General features: G+C 30.7%; 1 protein-coding gene across 3 annotated transcripts in view; it reads left to right on the top strand.

Annotated features, from left to right (window-relative positions):
* LOC149806300 (AP-3 complex subunit delta-1-like) overlaps positions 1-10,989 on the top strand; it is a 113,247-nt gene extending 102,258 nt beyond the window's left edge. For all 3 annotated transcript variants that reach the window (XM_089951330.1, XM_089951325.1, XM_089951317.1), the window contains exon 34: positions 1,482-10,989. In XM_089951330.1, coding sequence (XP_089807456.1) covers positions 1,482-1,580 — 99 coding nt within the window. In that variant the 3' untranslated portion in view covers positions 1,581-10,989. The remainder of the gene's footprint in view (positions 1-1,481) is intronic.
* Positions 10,990-17,980: the final 6,991 nt, after the last annotated feature.

The raw sequence follows: 17,980 nt of genomic DNA, 5'->3' as shown, positions 1-17,980 counted from the left end.
GCACACAACAGACAATCTAATTACCATGATGCATGTGATATTTCATGTTCTTCAGTTTTCTGTATACAGTCGATTCATATAAACCATGTTTGTTGTACAAGAATGTTTCATATAGATGTTGGTTTTATTAATACAATCATTTTTACAAATTGTCACAAATCAGAAGATTGAGAAAGTTTAGAATTAAAGTATACATGTGAATATTGTACAAAACTAGCAAAAAATGATGATGTTTACTAAATGTTTTCTGTAAACCACATACATTTGCAAGATATTTTTATGCATATTTGAAGAATTTTGCTCAATGACCATGTTTAAAAGGGGTACTAGCTATTTTAAAAGAATGTACAATAAACTGAAATTACTAAAAGACCTTTGGCCTTTTGACCTTTCGTCTTTTGTATATCTATATCATCAGGTATTGATCTTTCTAATTATATAAATATATTACATCCCTTCATGGAGAGCTAAATTGGATAAAGTCTTGACAAAATGTTTTCTGTGATATTACTCAAGGTGGGGTGTCTCCACCATCAACAATTATCAGCTTTTTTTGCTGTCTTGAAATAAGGAAGAACCCTATAGATTTTGGGCTTCAAAAGGTTGGGTCAAGGTAATTATATCAATGGCATTCACAGTGGTAAATAGTAAAGATATTGATTTGGTGGTCAAAAGGTGAAAGGTCAGAGTCACCATGAAAGAAGAAATATGGTTTCTGCTCACAATGTTCATTTATCAGCTATGTGCTTTTAAACATGTTTGTGGATGATTTACATGTTCGGTAGGAAAGAAGTACAGATTATGTGGTGAAAGGTCAAGGTCATTCACTGAAAGAAGAAAAGTGGTTTCTGCATAATAACTTAAGTTCCAGACCATGTACCTTGATCAGTATTCCTGGAGGGCTTCCACCGGAAATATCGAAGTTACCGATTGATTTGGGGGTCAAAAGGTCACTGTCATTGTGACTCAGAGAAAATGGGTTTTGTTGAATAGCATTTGTTCTAGAGTAAGTTCCTTGACCATATTTCTGGGATGGCTTCTAAATAAAGTGATAAAAAAACCCCTTGATCTGGGTCTAAAGATAAGAGGTCATGGTTATAGTAAGTCAGATAAGAAAAAAGTTACAAATAATGATAAATAATAATATGGCTTTATATTTTCAGAGAGTAAAGTTAACTGTTATAAATTATTTTTGCCACATTAGGCAGCTTTAAAAAGCTGAACTGATCAAATTACCCTGCTCAAGGGTACTTGCAGCTGCTCATTGGTATTGATTATCAAACACAAACACTAAAGGTACAAGTCTGAGAATCTGCTTACCAATCTTGTCCATTATTCATGTATAAGGGATTGGTGGATATAAGAAAAATTTTGATTTTAGGAGTATTTTAACTATGCTGTTGAACATCTTGTGAATGCTTATTGAAATGTCTTTTATACTTTAATACGAATAATTGTTTTATATCTGGTTTTTTCTTCAGGTTGACCAGGTTCTTAGTATTGATGGAAAAAGCACAGATTCCAGCCTTCTTTCCAATGTATTAGATGAGATCAAAGTCACATTAACTGAAGCAACATAAAAATCTAATCTATGATTGAATGATAGCTATATGACTGCTGTCTTTGACCGCACACACTGATACTTGTAAAATTGTCACCCATTTTTGTATAACAAACCGAATTATTGTTGTTTGTTGCCACTGGATGATACTTAAGGGTTAGATCAATTCACCTACAATGTGTTTAATTGAATTACCTTGTCAATGTATGCATTATAACAAGGTTTCATACTTGTATGTCACACCTGTTGTATGACCAAATAACCCCAAAACATTGATGTCTTGAACTTGACTTGAACAAAAAGTTATAGAATTTTCATCGTTCAGGTTATTATGTCCTTTCATTGTACAAGTCACAAAACTGTGATACGATTTCAACCTGTGTGTAATATCAAATGTACCTCTCTTTATGTATACTACATTGTATAATACATTTTGCCTCAATTAGCATATTAATTTTAAAATAATGATAGGTCTTAAAGAGGTGAAGACATTTAAATTTTTTGCTATTTGCATGGTGTTTACCTATTTGTTAAAAATTTTTGCTTAATGTACTGTATATTTTTTCATCACAAATTAGTTGCAAAATGTACAGTCTGATAAACCTTTAAGAAATCGGGTATTAATGAAGTGGGGTCTGTTTGTTAGAAGAGCTTATGGGACGGGCTTTTGTCCATCGTCCATCCATCTATTATGGGATGGGCTTTTGTCCATCATCCATCCATCTATTATGGGATGGGCTTTTGTCCATCGTCCATCCATCTATTAGAAAAACTTGGTTATAACTATTCTCTTAAACTGACCAGACGATTGCCATGAAACTTTACACAAGCATTTATCTGATGGTCTGGTTGGTCTGAAATGAAAATGATACTACCCAGAAATCAATCTGGCCACTTCAGTGGCCATCTCTAAAATCTTGCTATGGCTACTCCTCCTGAATGCATGTTCACATCAACATTGGTTTTTGACTATGATATCTAGTTGCTCCTAAATGAAAGTTGTGCCAATCATTTGGCTAAAAGGGCCACCATGGTAGCTGTCTTGGAAATCATATCACTATATCTGAATGAAAAGTAATGTTGCCATGGGGTTTGTCCAGAAGATTTCTTTAATGTCTAGTTGGTCTTAAATGATGCCAGTCTGATGTTCCATACCACTCTGGCCATCTTGAAAATCTTATCTCTACTTCTCCTGAATAAATGTTTGTATGAAGATGTGTTTTTACTGAAAAACTTCTCATGATGTCTAGTTGGTTGTAAGTAACAATAATATGGCTGCTACAATGACCATCTTGAAAATCATATCACTACTTTTCGAGAAAGTTTTATCATATCAGCATTGTGCTTGCACCATACGATTTTTTATGATGTTTTGTTGGTACTAAATGGAGAATGTGGCAGCCTGATATTGGAAAGAATTCTCGATGTCTTGTTGGTCCTAAATGTGCCAATCTGACATCCAGGATGTCTACCAAGTAACTGATTTGAAATTTTGTTCTTGATGAAGAATATCAGTGATAATTTCTTCACCTAGCAGTTAAAGGAAGAAATGGTCTTATCGTGAATTTTGTTTAATCTTTTTTGCAGTTGGAGTGTCAGACACTTTGAAAAAGTTTTGTCCCAATAATTATTATTCAGATGAGTAATTTATTCCATAAAATCATATGTCTCTTGCATACCTGCTAGAACATGTGTCATTTGAAAAATATGACTTGTACATTGTTGTGTTACAAGTGTCACAAAAAATACTATTTTAGTAATCATAGTAAAAACAAAGAGAGAGAGAGAGAGAGAAGGGACTTTCATGACACAATACATGCCGATAACCTTTATAAACAACAAACAGCTGTGCTTAATGCTCATGGAAAGCTAATACCTTGGGTCATTTCACAGAATTGATTGTCCCACTGGGAAGTTTGATAGAGGCTTCATCTAGTAAAGATGTTAAGGCTGTATTTAACTGTCTTATGGATTTAATATGAACAGAAACTTGGCATATTTAGGTTCATGTCTGTATAGATGTGATTATTTGAGTGTGTGCACATAGATGTGTGGCGGTGGTGTTTGACAATACTAAATCTGCCAGCTATTTTGCTTGAAAGTGTATCAGTGCTTCAGAGAAAATGTATTTTATTAATTTCAGATTTGAATTTTCAGTAATTTTCTAATGACTTGTATGAAAAGATGACTTGTTCTGAACTGTACAGTATCGCTTCTTGGAGGTTGTGCATACTGACCTATCTCAAGGGACCTCAAAACAGACTTTTTGAGTCTCAAGCCCTCCCCCCTCCAAGCACACTCAGGAAGGCTGACAGGTACAGTGTGACCCTGCTATAACACTGTAGTTGGTAGCCATAGAACCTGACAGTGTTATAGACCAAACCAGTGTTATAAGCAACCAGGTCAGTTAGCTGAAGAAAATGGTGCATGCCCCAAAAAATTTGCAGGGTGGGGTTGGGGATGTAGGTAATAAATGCAGGTGGTAAAATACGTACTTCATTGGCACATTTACCATCTTAAATCAACGCATATTAAATGAGAAATACACCTGTAGTGAAAACAGAAGGCATATATAATATTTTACTTTATTCAGAGAACCACAGATTGGTACATATATATGTATACTGTTTATATATACATGTCTTATGTATAGCATGAACAGATTATCAACACCGTGTACTCACCTGTGAATCTCATACATTGAATTCACAATACATGTAATTCCATTGAAAATATGCACACACACACACATTTAAAATAATAATTTTGTTGCAGGTTATATAGGTATGAATTCAGAGGAAAAACGTTGCACAATCATGTAACGAATGATGAAGCACATTTACTTTTCAGTAAGTCCCAAGTTGGTAAAAGTTTATGTTGTATGCTGCTGTTGGTAGCGTTCATAAGCATAAACTTTTTCCCTGCAAAAAGGAAACTTTCACAGCACAGTAAACATGTTCCAGTCACAATGGAAAATGAAAAAATCCATTAGATTCCATTGCTTTTTTTAAGTTTTGTACTGACTTCCTTTGAAGAAGGTTCTTTGTTTTTACTGAAGATCGTAGTTGGCTTTCTTTGATGAAGGGTGCATGTGTTATTGAAGTTACTGCTAAAGGCCAGCTTTGGAGAACCAAAAAAATGCCCATTTCTTATTGTGGCATCAACATCAAATAATTGTCTTGCATGATTGAGACTGGGTTTTTTTCCTGTTTGCTTAGTATGTTTTCATCACAACCAGTACTTCAAAGGTGATGTTTTCTTTGATATTTCAGCAAATTTTTTTATCTGGTACATTTTGTAAAAAGGAATTGGCCATCGTTTGGTCGATTGTAGTCAATGTTCCTCTGTGCCTATTGAATAGACCAACAAGTAAGGTGGTTTTTTTTTTTTTCATTTGTGGTAGTGGAGTGTTGCTGTCTTCCACACATGCGTCAGAAATGTAACAAAGGGTTAACGGATGATAGAGACCCGTTTGTTTTGGTCTGATTACTACAGAAAATGTGAGTGTTTTGAAGGATTTAATTCTGAGTGTAAAGAAGAGGAATTTTACTTAACCATCCACATACAAATGTCAGTCTGTGTAAATATATTAATTACTAGCAAGTGGCCGAAAATCCGATGAAAGATAGATTATGAGATAATGCCCCATCCGGTTGATCTCCGCTACCAGAAATGTCAACAACAAAAAAAGCAGTTATTTTACAACATACAGTACTCCTGCTAGATGTCAGCATAAGCAGATTATGATATAACAGTGCACTGTTAAGATGGTTTGTCAATATGGACAAAGAATTTGTTTATGTAACAATAGATGCATTTCAGTGCCTTTTATTTCGAGTTTGTGGCTTCCTTTCATGGTGCCTCTGAATTTCTCCACTCCAAATTAATGGTTGTATATACAGGTTTAAACGGCAGACTGTGTCACCAATAATAAAAATTTGCCTGATGGTATATTTTGCTGCCAATAAGGAAAACAAATCGCAGTTTGAGACATTGCCGAAGCCGTACGCAATCTCAGAATAAACTTTTTGCATGTTATTTTTCGTACTTTTAAGAAGAAAAAACTATTTTTTTGTGTATGAGAAAAATACATATAAAATTCCAGGAACCATGCCATGATCATCTTGTATTATTCATTCACAATCTCTTCCCCAAAATGATAAACTTTTTACACTTTTTTCATACTGTTAAGAAAGAATTATTTGGGGTGTACAAGAAAAATACATGTATATAAAATTTCAGGAGCCACACCACAACTGTGTTACATCTAAATTCATGTTATAATGGAGCATGCTATAGCTGGGTCACACTGTATATTCACTATCTGCCATGGTAACGGTCTTGGTTCTAAAGAGCCATTTGGATGTATACATTTCCTGGTGAGACTTTTTAGATTTAATTTCATCCATTTGGTAGAATGTCGGGAACAATTTCACAAATTTATTACACTGATTAAATATATTCAGAGGATGTTAGCCATTTCATATTTAGTAGGAAAGACTTTCTGATAAGAAAAAAGTGCAATATTGAAGTAAATATTTTATCAGTAGATTAAAATAACATGTAAATCTTGAATGCTTCCATTACTATTATGAGAATCATTATCATTGTGTTCAAATATCATATTGCTAGTTGGCTTCATCAGATAAATACAAACCAAGCTGTTGATTGAGATTTTAGGAAATGAGTAAAATCTGTTTATGCCACTCAAGTTAATTTGATTTGCTGCAAAATACAAATGTCATGAAAAATAAAAGAATTCAATAAAAGCCTCATTTTGGCACTTTTCATGTACATGAAATAGAACAAGTGCATATAGAAATCATTTAGAAGTAAATCTAGATGCATCAGTATGGTTTTATTGTTAGATTTTAGAATTGTTTGTATTTTATTGGGATATTGTTAAGTAGTGACATAGAGAGAAATGCAGTATATATTTATTTTATCTCACCTTTGTTTCAGTTGTCAGAAATTGGATCTTTGATGGTAATGAGGATTTAAAATTAAACATTGTTACATTATGCAGTTAGATTTTAGTAAATATAATCATTCTGGTAAATCGGTAGTTTTGTGTTTGCTTGTTTATAACATGCACCCAACCATAAATAGTAAATACCCAGATCTGCCTTTGTACAGTGAATCGGCTGACAAGTGTCTACACTGTTTTTCATATGATTTCAAGCAAGTGGTGCAGATTCTCATCAGCTAGTACATTATGAAACAGTACGACTGTGTTTAGTAACGATAGTATTATTCACTGTTTAGTAATGATAGTATTATTCACTGTTAGGACAGAAGACAGTTTTGCGTTACTGAACAGCCTGAGCCAGACCTCTTGTAGAAATTTTCAACATGATGGACAAATGTTTTCATCGAGTTGGCATGGTGAATTTGTCTGATTCCTTAAACTCTGCTTGTTACAGATTAATAAATAAACATTACTGACCTTCAGAAAAATGTATATTGAGTCCAAATTGTCATGTAAATAGATCTAAATACTGTTCAGGCTAAATTATCTGCATATCTAGGTTAGGTTATCCTTGCATCAGTTTACTTGTTGGAAAGCTCTAATGAGCTTGAAGCCAGATTTACTGGTGTTGCTCAACTGTTAACCTTTGCAACCAAGCAACACACAGAGCTCACTAAGGAGGATTGTTATCCAAGCACTAGCCTAACACTATCCAACGTATGCCATACTGAACTCTGCCCAGACTTGGGTCTTTATAGTTTACAGTCAGGTGCATGTTACATGCAGGTAAATAGGTATTTAGCTGTAACAGTTCCGAAACCCCGACCCCCATTGCTTCCAGTCTTACCCATTATGAAGTCATATAGTAGTTAATCTTCATATTGTGTAATGGAGGTACTCGAGTAAGTCAGGGTATGTCTTGTAAATAACATTGGTAATTATTTCTTGCTTTTTTCGAAACATTGGTGACTATTTCTTTCTTTTTTCCCCCAACCTTTTGTCACTTATTGAGATATTAAAATGTGAATGTAAATTTTCATAATGCAAATCAATAAGTTCCTATATATACTATAAATACAGGATGAAAACACGATCAAATTCAATAACTTTGTTCTTTAATCATGTTATTTTTAAAATCATTTTATGAGCCAACTGTCAACATTGGCCAAAATAAAAACAGGTAAGCCTTCACATTTGCATTTACTGGTGGTCTGCACACTGTATCCAAAGTAGTTCATGCACTGCATGTATTATCTGCATAAACACTTACTAGATGAAAGGTTTCTAATGAAAAACATTCATTTGTAGCATTATCCCTGTTGATGTAACATACCTTATTGCTGCTCTTTTAAAAAAATAGCCTTTGTTGTTTATATATTCTGGATGTTAGGACTTAATGAGTATGTTAGATTTATTCATGAACTAGAAATACAGTTTGATGCTGTCTGAGCTTTAGAACACAACAAACTCATATTTTTAATTCTGATGTACTGGTAGTCACGAATCTCTAGAAACTTATTGGGTTGGGGTTTTTTCTTCTTAGAAACAATTTAGTTTTTTGCATAAGTCATAGTGCAATATGAATAAAATGGCATATAATGCAAGCTGGTTCTTATGTATGAGTGAAATCAGTCATTGTACCCCATGTAATATATGAATTTGTAGTACATGTAATATCAGAATGTGAAAGAGTAGTGTAAAATGTGGAAAGCATTGGGGGAAAAGCATTTGTGTTTTAGGATTGCATATGTGGAAATTACCTGCATGCATTAGTTAATGCTTTATAGGAGTTGCAACTGAGTTTCAATGTGTTAATGTCAAAAGAAAAGATAAAATTACAATCAATATCAATCTGTCTTTAATCGTGTCATTTTCTGACTATATATTGGTGGTATACTGTGTCGTGTGTGACATGATACTGCTCTATTTATATTCTGCTGAATTGCACTTACTCACAAGTTGGCCAAAACTCTGTTGACCCCTCATAAAAATAGCTAATGTGCTACTTACTCATTTCTTGAAAACTGACATTGTTTTGGCTGATAAATATGATGTAAAAATTGGATGAAAATTTTTTGAAGTTACAGAGCTAATCTGTGTCTGTTATATATAAACTATTTTTTGTGTTTAGTTTGGCAAGGTCTTGCTTGGCTTCTGGATTATGCAGCGATTCATACCTACCTGGCAATCAGACTGGTTAGCTGTCCATTGGAATCTCCATTATGCAGTAGTTGATTAACAAAAGCCAGTCTAGTCTGTCGGGGATAATTACCATCACATTAATGTACCTTGATATAAAGTCATAACTTATCCATTTTTTCAGTTCCCCATCTTGGAATGTTAGCACTGGTAGTTTGGAGGTCTGAACTAAACTCGTTCACAATATTGTAGAAATTCCCAAACGAAAGTACTCTTTTTAGTGATGTTAGAAATGGAGCCATTATTTTATCTTATTTAATACCAGGATATGGAGAACATCTGTGTCATTTTGTACATCACATAAATTTAGTCTGCTTATAATTATTCATGTTTATCTTTGTTTTAAATACAAACATGTATGTTGATTGATGTCAGAAATCTTAAAAAATATTTTGCACTTTGAACCTTGAAAAATGGACACATTCACATTATCCCAATTATCATTCATAATGAATTTGTCATTGACCCATTTAATTAAAAGTTTGTGTTTTTTTTTTAAAGGAGTGGACCAATTTCAAATTGTTTGTTTGACTAATTGTCCTAGAAAAATGAGTGGGGGGGACAGAAATTCATCCCGTTCATCCACTTTGCATCCATCCATCTTTCTATCAGTCCATCACACTTGTGTTTCCACACAATGACTACCTTATCACTGGATTTCAGTCAGATTCAGTTTCCACACGATGACTCCATTGTCACTGGATTTCAGTCAGATTTGTTTTTCGTGCAAGGACTCGCTTATCATTGAAAATCAATCAGATTTGGTTACCACACAATGACTATCATGTCACTGGATTTAAAAAATCCTTGAATGATAGGTTGCCTTAAAACGCTTTAGATTTTGAAAAGATTGGGTTTTTTCGTTTTTAGTCCTTGGCATGGATTTTGCCTCAAACTGCAATTATTTTTCAGAAGGAATACAAAACAAATTAGTCATTTTTAATTTTTAAATCCAATTTTTAAAAAAATGTATTTTAATTCTTTTCTTTGTTGTTGTGGTTATTATTTATGTGATTTTTTTTTCTTTTTCTACAGTTGTCATTTCTTTATGCATTGATAAAGTAACATGGAGAAAATTAAGTTTTGTATGTAAATAACACCATAAAAAATGTTTGAATTTCTTGAAACTCCTTGAAAAATTCTCACCCCACCCCACCCCAATATTTGAGGGCTGTATGAAATACGTCTTTGTCATCATTTAGTGGAGGTATAGTCCCTGATTGTTGTACCCACCTTGTCTAATGTCCACAATTTAACTCTTGTAATTATTCGATTTGGACCAAATTTTATATGCACCTTGATATTGATGAAATCATAGCTAAATTTAGTTGACAGTGTTATTCATCAGCATTTAAATGAGTTATAATCCCTGCTTGTCAGATCCACTCTTGTTTTCAGTCAGCCTCTTAATTATGAATGTATTTCAACCAAATTTGGTATGTAGCTTGATTTTCATGAAATCTTAGCTTAGTTTGTGTTTGGAATGTTTAGTGGAGTTATTAGCCCTTGATAACCAGATCCACCCAATTTCATTTCTTCACAGCAGCTGCCTATATCATGGATTTTAACAATATTTTATTGGCAGCAGTGTGCATCATCATTAGTGGAGTTACAGCCCATGATTGACAGACCAGTCCACATTCATTTTCAAAGAACCATTCATTTTGCAAAGATTGTATTTCTATCAAATTTGATGGATAGCTTGATAGTGATAGAATCTTTCCTGAATTTGATCAGCAGCATTTTGCATCAGTAAGCCCCTTTTGTTATCAGACCCATTCACTTTCATTTGTGCACAGTAACTCAGTTAAATTTTTTGTTGGATTCAACCAGATTTTAAATGCAGCTTGATAAGACCTCACGTGGGTTCCATTGTCAGTGTTCTGCATCATCAGTAGTACCCTTCCTGACAAAAAGTACCTTAATTCATTAATAATTGTCACCTATCCCATTGCACTGCCCTACTTTAACAAAAAAAAAAATTGAGGGACATTAATTCATGGAATTGAACTTTTTTTAATAATTTTGTGCTGTTGTAGAAAGTATGTGCATTAATAATGTACCTATTGTAATGTCAATTCTGTCCATTAATTATGAATCGTGTAATTATTGAATTACAATTTTGATAAATGTGTATTTCAGATTCTAATATTTAAGTTAATAAATGGAAATGTGAATATTATGTTGCATATTTGTCAAAAAGTGAGAGAATTGAAAGTAAATGTATATTTTATGACAAAATAAAAGCTCTAAAATTGTCTGTTCCTTGTTTGCTATGCACATATGCATGTCCCAGAATCTTTAAACATTTGAAAGTGCAAACTTAAGCTTAGTCTCAGAGCAGTAAACTCTGAGTAAATCTATGTCATTGAAACTTGGCAAGGAAGTAGAGATAACATATTTACTTGCTTATAGGTCACATCCAACTGCAAACATGACCCCAATCTGCCATTGCATAATACATTGGCAGATTGTGGTCTGTCTTGTTGATTCTTTTGATTAATCCTAAGAGTCTATTGAGACAGTTGATTCTATTGATTAATCCTAACAGTGTCTGTTGAGACAGTAGTTGATTCTATTGATTAATCCTAACAGTGTCTATTGAGACAGTAGGTCGGAGTCTCTGCAGTTGGATCTGACCTATATACAGGAATTAACAATAATCTGAGAGTTCTGATTCTTATTTTAATTTGCTTTAATTTTACAGACTTTTAAAATTGTCAGGCTTATTGAACATCTGTTTTATGCTTAAAAAGTTTGAGAAAATAAATCCAAAATCTAAATTCTGATGAAAATCTTCAGCTCATGTTTGAGCAAACCTTTGAATGCCAGTTCAGGAACTTAAGTTCACAACAAATGTCGGCTCCCACTTCTCCGTTATAAACCCTATCTGTGAAACTGATCTTTTCATGAACTAATTTGTTTTTCTTGCAATCCTTGATCCTATCTGTGAATTGTAGAACAAACCACTGACTGATGTTTAATACTTTAATGATTTTACATGTACTTGCACACTATTTAAAAGAGTGTTTAATTTGGTAAAGTGAGTCGAGTTGATTTGACAAAGTATCATGACCACTAGGTCTTGCACAGATAGGATTTGCATGTCTTCTGACTTTTTTGTTTATTGTACCCGCTTGATTTGATACAAAAGATGCAGTTACTGTGGTAATATTGAGCAGGTGTACTAATAATTATTTTATGACTCTATAGTCATAAACTTAGTAACATAAAGAAGCAAATCGAACAAGTTTTGTAAAACTTAACAAATAATTTAACTCTAAGTTATAAAAATTTAAGAGGAACTTTTTTACAGTTATACGAACTAAATCCAAAATAATCACAAAAGTTACAAGTCCAAAAAGAATAGTGTTCCGAATGATTTCTGAATTTGCTGCTTTACCAGTATCCTTAAGTATGCCAAGTTCTATCAAACTTCCAAAAGAAATGTCAGAAGCCATGTTGAAGTACCACCAATCTTGATAGCTCACAATAGCATTGTCCAAAATGTATTTCAATATAGACCCAACAAGTTAAACAAACTGTTCCTCTCAAACAAAATCCAAATGCAACATTAAATACATCTGCAGACTGATATTAAAATTATAACATGAGAAATATGAGTGAAGAATTAGGAATGAAAATAATTGCAAATCTCTCTCTCTCTTTCTGTCTCTGTCTCTCTGTCTCTCTTTATATATATATATATATATATATATATATATATATATATATATATATATATATATATATATATATATATATATATATATACACATATACATACATATATATATATATATATATATATATATATATATATATATATATATATATATATATATATATACATACAAATCTATTATGAGACTAGGGGCCCCAAGTAGCCGAATGAACTAAAGCCGTCTCCATTACGGATCACTGCCATCTCACCTCTGTCGGCATGGGTTCAAGTCTAGGATTCGGCCAATGTGGGTATGTGAGAAAGCTTGCCAGTAGCTTCTTGTGGGTCGGTGGTTCTTCCTGGGGTTTTCACGGGTTCTTCCTCCACCATTAATACTGGCCACCATACATAGCCTATCGTGTGCTGAAAAATGGCGTTAAACCCCACAACAACAACAACTATTGTGACTATTTTGCAATATGGCTTTCGTGACAATCCTTACATTTCCATCCCTCAGTACTCTACCACATGACCCAACCATTCAACCAGAACATACTCTAAACATATTTATCATCAATATTGATATTGAGGATTGTAAACACCTATTTATCATCAATATTGATATTGAGTACTGTAAACATATTTATCATCAATATTGATATTGAGGATTGTAAACATATTTATCATCAATATTGATACTGAGGATTGTAAACATATTTATCATCAATATTGATATTGAGGATTGTAAACATATTTATCATCAATATTGATATTGAGGATTGTAAACACCTATTTGTCATCAATATTGATATTGAGGATTGTAAACATATTTATCATCAATATTGATATTGAGTATTGTAAACATATTTATCATCAATATTGATATTGAGGATTGTAAACATATTTATCATCAATATTGATATTGAGTACTGTAAACATATTTATCATCAATATTGATATTGAGGATTGTAAACATATTTATCATCAATATTGATACTGAGGATTGTAAACATATTTATCATCAATATTGATATTGAGGATTGTAAACATATTTATCATCAATATTGATATTGAGGATTGTAAACACCTATTTGTCATCAATATTGATATTGAGGATTGTAAACATATTTATCATCAATATTGATATTGAGTATTGTAAACATATTTATCATCAATATTGATATTGAGGATTGTAAACATATTTATCATCAATATTGATATTGAGGATTGTAAACATATTTATCATCAATATTGATATTGAGGATTGTAAACATATTTATCATCAATATTGATACTGAGGATTGTAAACACCTATTTGTCATCAATATTGATATTGAGGATTGTAAACATATTTATCATCAATATTGATATGAGGATTGTAAACATGTTTATCATCAATATCGATATTGAGGATTGTAAACAACAATTTGTCATCAATATTGATATTGAGGATTGTAAACATATTTATCATCAATATTGATATTGAGGATTGTAAACATATTTATCATCAATATTGATATTGAGGATTGTAAACATATTTATCATCAATATTGATATTGAGGATTGTAAACATATTTATCATCAATATTGATACTGAGGATTGTAAACACCTATTTGTCATCAATATTGATATTGAGGATTGTAAACATATTTATCATCAATATTGATATGAGGATTGTAAACATGTTTATCATCAATATCGATATTGAGGATTGTAAACAACAATTTGTCATCAATATTGATATTGAGGATTGTAAACATATTTATCATCAATATTGATATTGAGGATTGTAAACATATTTATCATCAATATTGATATTGAGGATTGTAAACATATTTATCATCAATATTGATATTGAGGATTGTAAACATATTTGTCATCAATATTGATATTGAGTATTGTAAACATATTCATCATCAATATTGATATTGAGTATTGTAAACATATTTATCATCAATATTGATATTGAGGATTGTAAACATATTTATCATCAATATTGATATTGAGGATTGTAAACATATTTATCATCAATATTGATATTGAGGATTGTAAACATATTTATCATCAATATTGATACTGAGGATTGTAAACACCTATTTGTCATCAATATTGATATTGAGGATTGTAAACATATTTATCATCAATATTGATATGAGGATTGTAAACATGTTTATCATCAATATCGATATTGAGGATTGTAAACAACAATTTGTCATCAATATTGATATTGAGTATTGTAAACATATTTATCATCAATATTGATATTGATGATTGTAAACATATTTATCATCAATATTGATATTGAGGATTGTAAACATATTTGTCATCAATATTGATATTGAGGATTGTAAACATATTTATCATCAATATTGATATTGAGTATTGTAAACATATTTATCATCAATATTGATATTGAGGATTGTAAACATATTTATCATCAATATTGATATTGAGGATTGTAAACATATTTATCATCAATATTGATATTGAGGATTGTAAACATATTTATCATCAATATTGATACTGAGGATTGTAAACACCTATTTGTCATCAATATTGATATTGAGGATTGTAAACATATTTATCATCAATATTGATATGAGGATTGTAAACATGTTTATCATCAATATCGATATTGAGGATTGTAAACAACAATTTGTCATCAATATTGATATTGAGGATTGTAAACATATTTATCATCAATATTGATATTGAGGATTGTAAACATATTTATCATCAATATTGATATTGAGGATTGTAAACATATTTATCATCAATATTGATATTGAGGATTGTAAACATATTTATCATCAATATTGATACTGAGGATTGTAAACACCTATTTGTCATCAATATTGATATTGAGGATTGTAAACATATTTATCATCAATATTGATATGAGGATTGTAAACATGTTTATCATCAATATCGATATTGAGGATTGTAAACAACAATTTGTCATCAATATTGATATTGAGGATTGTAAACATATTTATCATCAATATTGATATTGAGGATTGTAAACATATTTATCATCAATATTGATATTGATGATTGTAAACATATTTGTCATCAATATTGATATTGAGGATTGTAAACATATTTATCATCAATATTGATATTGATGATTGTAAACATATTTGTCATCAATATTGATATTGAGGATTGTAAACATATTTATCATCAATATTGATATTGAGGATTGTAAACACCTATTTATGGCTCATTACAATCTACAGACATGTGCAAAAAGGTACAATATAAATACAATCATGTAACCAAAGTTACAATATAGATATACGTAAATATTAATTATAATAATGCAGCAAACACTTCTGCAAGTCAGAGATGGTAACTCTGCATATAACTGGATTCTCATGGAAATGCTTGCTTTGAAGGCTGACATTTTTCACATTTTAAAACAATTGGGCATATGTTTATGATTAGACTAAAAGTGAATTAAAAGATAAAACTGAAACACAAAATTAATTGGAGAATACTTATTTAATTAGTATTTATTTCTTAGATGTGTAGCCACTAGTTGGCATTAACATTTTCATTGCTCAATACTTTGCTGTATTTTCTTATTTACAGTGTTGATTATTAAAAAAAATATATGACTTACTAAAGTTACGAATTTCATAATGCTTATTCCCAAAGACCCTAAGCAAAGTTTTGACCATACAACAAGTGATATAGTGAAGCTTCATTAAAAAAAAATTCTGACTGCAATTTTATTCATTGAGGATTGTAAACATATTTATCATCAATATTGATATTGAGGATTGTAAACATATTTATCATCAATATTGATATTGAGGATTGTAAACATATTTATCATCAATATTGATACTGAGGATTGTAAACACCTATTTGTCATCAATATTGATATTGAGGATTGTAAACATATTTATCATCAATATTGATATGAGGATTGTAAACATGTTTATCATCAATATTGATATTGAGGATTGTAAACAACATCTTGTCATCAATATTGATATTGAGGATTGTAAACATATTTATCATCAATATTGATATTGAGGATTGTAAACATATTTATCATCAATATTGATATTGAGGATTGTAAACATATTTGTCATCAATATTGATATTGAGTATTGTAAACATATTTATCATCAATATTGATATTGAGTATTGTAAACATATTTATCATCAATATTGATATTGAGGATTGTAAACATATTTATCATCAATATTGATATTGAGGATTGTAAACATATTTATCATCAATATTGATATTGAGGATTGTAAACATATTTATCATCAATATTGATACTGAGGATTGTAAACACCTATTTGTCATCAATATTGATATTGAGGATTGTAAACATATTTATCATCAATATTGATATGAGGATTGTAAACATGTTTATCATCAATATCGATATTGAGGATTGTAAACAACAATTTGTCATCAATATTGATATTGAGGATTGTAAACATATTTATCATCAATATTGATATTGAGGATTGTAAACATATTTATCATCAATATTGATATTGAGTATTGTAAACATATTTATCATCAATATTGATATTGAGGATTGTAAACATATTTATCATCAATATTGATATTGAGGATTGTAAACATATTTATCATCAATATTGATATTGAGGATTGTAAACATATTTATCATCAATATTGATACTGAGGATTGTAAACACCTATTTGTCATCAATATTGATATTGAGGATTGTAAACATATTTATCATCAATATTGATATGAGGATTGTAAACATGTTTATCATCAATATCGATATTGAGGATTGTAAACAACAATTTGTCATCAATATTGATATTGAGGATTGTAAACATATTTATCATCAATATTGATATTGAGGATTGTAAACATATTTATCATCAATATTGATATTGAGGATTGTAAACATATTTATCATCAATATTGATATTGAGGATTGTAAACATATTTATCATCAATATTGATACTGAGGATTGTAAACACCTATTTGTCATCAATATTGATATTGAGGATTGTAAACATATTTATCATCAATATTGATATGAGGATTGTAAACATGTTTATCATCAATATCGATATTGAGGATTGTAAACAACAATTTGTCATCAATATTGATATTGAGGATTGTAAACATATTTATCATCAATATTGATATTGAGGATTGTAAACATATTTATCATCAATATTGATATTGAGGATTGTAAACATATTTGTCATCAATATTGATATTGAGGATTGTAAACATATTTATCATCAATATTGATATTGAGTATTGTAAACATATTTATCATCAATATTGATATTGAGGATTGTAAACACCTATTTATGGCTCATTACAATCTACAGACATGTGCAAAAAGGTACAATATAAATACAATCATGTAACCAAAGTTACAATATAGATATACGTAAATATTAATTATAATAATGCAGCAAACACTTCTGCAAGTCAGAGATGGTAACTCTGCATATAACTGGATTCTCATGGAAATGCTTGCTTTGAAGGCTGACATTTTTCACATTTTAAAACAATTGGGCATATGTTTATGATTAGACTAAAAGTGAATTAAAAGATAAAACT

Source organism: Sinohyriopsis cumingii, chromosome 1 (assembly GCF_028554795.1).
Source record: "Sinohyriopsis cumingii isolate HCF-2022 chromosome 1, ASM2855479v2, whole genome shotgun sequence".
Lineage (NCBI taxonomy): Eukaryota > Metazoa > Mollusca > Bivalvia > Unionida > Unionidae > Sinohyriopsis > Sinohyriopsis cumingii.
This window is presented reverse-complemented; position numbering and strand designations above follow the sequence as displayed.